Source organism: Musca autumnalis, unplaced genomic scaffold (assembly GCF_047663935.1).
Source record: "Musca autumnalis isolate F117 unplaced genomic scaffold, ASM4766393v1 scaffold_3, whole genome shotgun sequence".
In the NCBI taxonomy this organism is placed as follows: Eukaryota; Metazoa; Arthropoda; class Insecta; order Diptera; family Muscidae; genus Musca; species Musca autumnalis.
This window is the reverse complement of record NW_027411866.1, coordinates 140,593,713-140,600,961: the sequence shown is the minus strand read 5'-3', so window position 1 is coordinate 140,600,961 and position 7,249 is coordinate 140,593,713. Positions and strand designations below refer to the sequence as shown.

The 7,249-nt window shown below is 40.3% G+C and overlaps 1 protein-coding gene across 1 annotated transcript; it reads left to right on the top strand.

The window, feature by feature from the left end:
- The first annotated feature begins 3,766 nt into the window (after positions 1-3,766).
- On the top strand, positions 3,767-6,934 carry LOC141400153 (uncharacterized). Its single transcript, XM_073979601.1, has 3 exons — positions 3,767-3,915; positions 3,981-4,223; positions 5,879-6,934. Exons 1-3 carry the CDS (start codon positions 3,862-3,864, stop codon positions 6,866-6,868), a joined length of 1,287 nt encoding a protein of 428 aa, XP_073835702.1. The 5' UTR covers positions 3,767-3,861; the 3' UTR covers positions 6,869-6,934.
- Positions 6,935-7,249: the final 315 nt, after the last annotated feature.

The following is a 7,249-nucleotide window of genomic DNA, read 5'->3' as shown; positions in this document are numbered from 1 at the left end:
CTGTAGAAGGGGTAAACGACGCTGCCAGATTCCGTAAGATACTCTCGAAGGACCCCAAATCCATTGGTAGTGTCAAACAACCGGACGCCACGTGGACAGACTCAGGTCTTGAGACTCTAAACCTTCTAGCTGAGACCCACTTCCCTGACTGCACGGACGCCAGTAACCTTCACATTGAATGTGAAAACTTCCAAGTCCAAGAGTCAGTGGACGAGAGCCTCATTGATAAGGTTGTAAACAGAAACAAAATAAAGTGGGCAGTAAGTACATTCAAACCCTATAAGTCACCTGGTCCAGATGGAGTAATTCCTGCGATGCTTCATTTTGCCGCACCGCAGATATACCAAATTCTAGAGGAGATCTTTAGGGTATGTTTGTTTCTTTCCTGCGTACCAGATCTGTGGAAAGAGATAAAGGTAACTTATATCCCCAAGGCGGGGAAAGCCAGTCACTCTGCACCGAAAGACTACAGACCTATTAGCCAATCCTCCTTTCTCCTCAAGACACTCGAACGACTGATCGATCTGGAGATTAGGAGCTTTGTAGACACTGCCTCGCTGAGCAACTCGCAGCATGCCTACATGAAAGGTAAATCTGTCGAAACTGCTCTTCATGAGGTCGTGGGTTTCATTGAGAGAAATATGGAGAATTCAAGCTTTACCTTGGCGGCTTTCCTGGATATAGAAGGAGCCTTCAACAACGTAAAACTTGAATCCATTCATCTCTCGCTTAGAGCGGTCAACACCCCGGAAACCCTGATCTGCTGGATAAAGAGAATGCTGGAGAGCAGGATCATTAACTCCAGCATTGGGGAGTTGACAACAAGGAAGACAGTAACTAGAGGTACTCCTCAGGGAGGTGTACTCTCACCGCTGCTGTGGCTACTTGTGATAAACAATATTTTGGCGGAATTCGACAATCAGGACATCAAGCTTGTCGCATACGCGGATGATGTAGTTTTACTAATAACTGGCAAATTCTTGTCCACAATTTCGGAGCTTATGCAAAGAGCCTTATCAAAGCTGTTCCGTTGGGCCACCACAAATGGCCTTGGTGTAAATCCAACGAAAACAGAACTGGTATTTTTCACCAGAAAGCGTAAGCTCGGCGACTTCGTGCCACCAACATTGGATGGAGTGCAGTTACATCTATCTCCTGACGCCAAATACCTAGGTACAATCCTGGATTCTCAATTGAGATGGAAAAGGAACGTCGAGGAACGGACGAAGAGAGGTATGATCGCACTCTATTCATGTAAGAATTCGATTGGGAAAAGTTGGGTATTAAATCCAGCTATTATACACTGGTTGTATAATACTGTTGTGAGACCCATCCTATCCTATGGATGTCTTGTCTGGTGGCATGCGCTTCGACATAAATCGAACTCTGGCAACATAGACAAGGTGCAAAGGGCAGCCTCGATCCTGATAACTGGAGCTTTTAGAAGTACACCACAAACAGCTCTGAATGCTATGCTAAACCTCTTGCCCACGAAACTTAGCATCAAAGGTCAAGCAGCACTTAGTGCCCTAAGGCTACATGAATTGAATCGTTGGCGTGACAGCACCTATGGCCATGCATGCATTCTTCGGGAGCTAGGGCCAAACCTTAGCTTGAATCAGCAGGGGAAATTCAGCGACTACTTATCACCAATCCATAGATTTGATGATTTTGAGGTCGTTATCCCTAGTAGAGATGACTGGATCCGTAGTAACCCTCCTCTGGACGGTCTGGCTTTCTATACAGACCAGTTCCAAGATGGAAGAAGGTACCTGAGCTGGCATCTACTGCGAAAAGCTTTGTCTCATACAGGTTGAACAGCGACTGTAGTGTTTTAACAGCTGAAATCTTCGCGATCAAAATGGCCGCAGAGTTGATAAAAAGTCTTGATGCTGAAATCTTTGAACCGGTGACTATCTTCGTTGATAGTCAGCCGGCTCTTAAAGCCATCAAATCCCCCAATATCAAGTCCGAGGCCGTTCTTGAGTGTAGAACTTCTTTGGCGAACCTCACTAAAGCTGTCCGACTCTGCTGGGTACCGGGACACTGTGACATTGTGGGAAACGAAAAGGCAGATGAACTGGCAAGACATGGATCTCAATCAACAAGTCAAGCTATCACTGATTCTATCAAACCACCCATATGTCACGTTTTTCGGAAGGTGGAGACGTTATTTGAAGAACAAGCCAAGGAACTATGGCATAATGAACCAAGGTGCAACGTGTCAAGGGCCATTTGGCCGAATCTTTCAACAAAGAGAACAACTTCACTTTTAAGTTTGAGTAAGTCAGAAATCAGGGTATTGACGGGAGTCATTACCGGCCATTGCAACATCCCAGCTTTTATCGGAAAATGGCAGGATGATGGCGTGGACTATTGCAGGCTCTGTGAAGATGAGGAGGAAACGGAGACGATCGAGCATGTTTTATGTCATTGCCCGATGTTAACTCGAAAGCAATATAGATTAACAGGAATACGCTTTCCTCCAAGCTTAACCTTCTACTCAAACATGGAACCAACAATCATAAACAACATCATCAAAAATCTGAATTGGCTGGGACGGCGCGACCCATAAGCGTAACTACTTCTCTGACAGTTTTTTCCACCATCGCCAAATAAACCACCCTCTCTTTCTTTATTATATCTTCATTTTTTCTTTTTAATAATTCATTTATTACTACTTTCCAAACCACACCCTCTTTTCTTTATTCTTCTCTCTTTTCTCTTCTCTTGTCTTTTCAGGTAATTCTGAACCTTTTTTTATGGATGATCACAATGGCCTGGCTGAACTTAACGCATTTTTAATTGTTTTCATTTGTATTTTTCTCAAAATACATGTGAAATGAGGGGATGGACCACAGTACGAAGTAGCGGGTTGTGCAGACTGGGCTACTAAAAAGTACTCCCTACCCGTGCCCTGCCGTCCAGAGGGAGTTGCTAGGTATCAGACTTCTTTAGACTCATGTTTGTCATTCAGATCATCCGAAGAACTTCTTCACCGTATTTATCTGAAAAGTATATATGTACATATATGCATGTCACACGTTCAGAGGTGAACGGCGGAATAGGCAGTTCACATTCTTTCTCAGCTGAGCTAGGGACCGTCTAGTGAGGAGTCTTTATTCATAGTTTCCCGAGGACTTTCCTTTTTAAATTAATACACATTGTGTCCATATTGTTGGCCCAGTCAGTCCTTTGAGTTTTCTTTAGGGCTGCGTTTTGAAGCAACCGATGGAGTTTTCTAAAAATATCTTGATTTTGATAGTTCGACCGTAATTATTTTATTTCACTTCGCCTTAAGTCAAACGGAATAAAAAGTCAATAGGGCGAATATTTTTAGTTTCTGCCTAAAAGAAATTTTGAACCGTGAAAAGCTAGTGGTGGAGGGTATTACACAATAGTGGTGTAGGGTATCACATAATAGGCCCCGACTATAGCCTTTGCATACTAAATAAATATATATTTTCCTGATTTTTCACCGGTGATTTTTTTATTGCAAAAATTCCACTATTACACCTCCAAAAATGTTTTATGAGGATGACTAATGCAGAACGCATCTCAAGTACAGATTTTGATAAGAATCTAAATCGAAAGCATGTTTTCAATGCCATGCTCTTGAGAATCTAATATCTTGATAAATTACATTGTGGAATCTTGAAATTACGTTGTTGGAAAGTTAAGCCACTTCAGACTAGTGTCATTATCTTTATCTTATGGGCATATTGAAAACAAGTGCAGCTAAAGTAAAAGGAATTTCGTCGATATCAGTTATTACAACCTTGCCCTTTAAATGTTGTCAGCTATAAAAATCATGTGCAAATCGACAAACAGAGACCAGTGTTTCCATTAGATTACGCGACAATGAAACTCTACACATTGTTCAGCTGTTTGGCAATTTGTCTTATGGCATTTGCGGTAATTTCAAATAAATTCCATTTCTGAAATGTTTTGATTTCAGTTTTGTTATTTTCCTCCTTTAGGCCAATGTCAACTCGGTTTACATTGATTCCGAAGGCCATACATTTATGGGCACAGTTGGCCCAGTTCCAGAAGGCGCCACCACCAACGATGCCGTCACTGACAGCACTGACGAAACAACCGTAGAACCTACTGAAGCAACAGATGCTCCTGACAATCATGGTCCTGATGAATTGAATATTGAAGAACTTCATCGTTTTACTGAACATTTAATGGATGTTGTGGGTCAGCTAATTGGATCTGTGGTAAGTATCTCTGAAAATGAGGTTTATATTACCTTCCTTCCTTCCTTACTATATTTTCGGACAGGCTTTGAAAATTTAGGTATTGTGGTTTAAAACTCTTTAAAAAGGGTCTTGTGGTCAGATGATCCTTGTATAGATCCTTCATATTTGATTTTTTGAAATCCTCGACTAGTAATCTGGTAGATAGTCCTTCAAAAATTATCCATTTCAAGCCACGTTTTGTGACACGATATGCCTGAAAAATGATTTTAGTTATTTTGGGGAATTTAGCTACAATATATAGCCGAACTAGATGTAATTTGACATTTAAGATTATCAGGGGTCACGAAACTTTCTTCAACAAAAATTGTCAATACAAGTCCATGTTTTGGTATAGCCCCAAATATAACGGCACCACCAGATATTAGATGTTTTCAGGAGTTTGAGCTACATTTGTGCCACATGGGTGCCACCGTGGTACAATGGTATGCACACCCGCCTTGCATGCAGAAAGTAGTGGGTTCGATTCTCTTCCTAGGCAGCATCAAATTTTCAACGGTGGCAAAATACCCCTCAGTAATGTTGGCGGCATTTCCTGAGTATTTCAGCCATGTAAAACTTCTCTATAAGTGGTTTCGTAGGACACACCGTTCGGACTCGAAAATAAACTGTAGGTCCCATATCATTGAGCTAATATGAATCGGGGTGCACTCATTGATATGAGAGAAGTCTCCCTTGTCCCGTATGGGATGTTGTGGAACAATGTTTTTGTTGTTTTATATGTAATCTGCACTCATTGATATGAGAGAAGTCTCCCTTGTCCCGTATGGGATGTTGTGGAACAATGTTTTTGTTGTTTTATATGTAATCTGACATTTGAGGTTCTTAGTGGCCACAAAACTTCTCCATCAAAAATTGACAACATAGGGTCATGTTTTGGTATAGCCCCCATGTAACGATACCTACCGATTTTCGGTATTTGAAGGATGTCAGCAACATTTTTGACTGAACTACCCGTTATTTGACATTTAAGATTCACAGTGGTCACAAAACTTATCCTCTAAAATTTGTCAAGATAGGTCTAATTTTTGGTATAGGTCCCATATAACGGTACCTCCGGATTTTCCGTATTATGAGGAATTTCGGTCCATGTTTGACCAAACTACCTGTTATTTGGCACTTGGTCACGTGGTCACAAAACTTCTTCACTAAAAATTGTCAACATACATGTCCATGTTTTGGTATAGGCCCACATAACGGTACCTCCCTATTTTATTTGAGGATTTTAGTAACATTTGTTGATCCAACTACATGATATGTAGCATTTAAGGCTCCTAGTGGTCACAAAACTTCTACACCAAATAATTTCTCCACCTAAAATTATGGACAGGAAAAAACCAATTATTCCATTTTAGGTCTGAATAAAATATTCTATGACGAGTGTGGGTGTAAAAAGTTCGGTCCGGCCGAAACACGTTTCATTTCTGGTTTCTCAAGGGGATTTTTGGGGTAGAACTGGTATCTTGGTTTTTCCTTGACAAATTTTCTTCACTTCTTCCATTTTAATAGCAAACAGTTGTTTTCATCTCTTCAACTCAGAACCGGCATTCCCCAACTTCCTAAAAATTGACTGCCACCACTAATTCTTTATCCGTTCTCAATTGTATCCCGAACAGCTACAGGCAGTGTACGATGGAAAACCTTTGGAAATTAAGTATGAACAACATCCTTATAAACCTCATCCACAACTTCCACACCATGAAGATTCAGATGAAGATAATCATGTTCCAGAATATCCAAACGGTAACCAAGAATATCCCGAACATCACGAAGAATCTGAAGAAGATAATCATTTGCCTGAAGACCACAAAGTACCCGAGGAAGATAACCCTGTTCCAGAAAATCATGAAGAACCTAAGGAAGATAAACATGTTGCAGAACCCAGCAAAGAATCCGAGGAAGATAAACACGTTTCCGAACCTCATGAAGAACCTAAGAAAGAGGAGGAAAAATCCAATCAAGAACCCGAGGAAAATCAGCACGTCTCAGAAAATCACGATGAACCCAAAAAAGAACCAAATGAAGATAAACCCGTTCCCGAACATCACGAAAAATCTGAGGGGAAAGATAATAACGGCCAAGAAAACCATGAACTTTTGGTGGAAAATGAAGAACCACAGCCTGTCATTCAACCACGTACCATTTTCAGTGCATTCTGGTGGCTAGTAAAATCAGTAATGAAAACCTTACGCGGCATTAACTGTACCATTAAAGGTGTGGTGAATGTTCGAGACAGTACCGGTGAAATGTTAAGAAATTTCCAACGCTGTGAGGCGAATACCGTCAAAGAAGCCCAGGCCGTTGTTGATTCTGCCCAAAAAGTACTAAGCCTTACCAACGAAATTTTACACATTAATGATGAAGTTTGTGGAAATCCCAATTATACCGATGAAAATGTCGACCCGAAGGCTAAAGTTTCGGCTAGTTGTGCCAAACAATTGCGCAGTAAAATCATTAGCTTAAATAATCAAATTAAGACCACCGTTAAATTGACGAAGAAAGTACCCAAAGATGCTGGTGATTGCGCTCTCAATACTTTTACTAAATATCGGGATTCAATTGCAGATTTCCCTGGTTTTGTTAAAGAGTGTAAGAAATTTAAATAATTTTTTTTTCTGTTGAGATGTTATAAAAATCTTTAAAGAAAAATAAATATTATTTGCATTAAACCATAACAGACTGTGGGCCATTCTTACATCTTGTCTTTAAAGTCCATTTTTGTTATTACTTACTTTAAGTAAGTTCGCATTACCAGGAATTTTTTATTACATATTCCAGCTCTGTTCCTTTACGTGCAAAAAACTTCAAGTTTTACCACTTTTTACACGAAAAGCGTACCTTTACTTCAGACACAACACAACTTATATGGGGGCAGTTTACAACTTCTGCTATTTTTGCCGGTGTTACCATTTTCAATAGTAAAGGAACAGACCATCCATTTAACGTTAACATTACATTATGTAAACATATGGCAATATCGAGTAAAA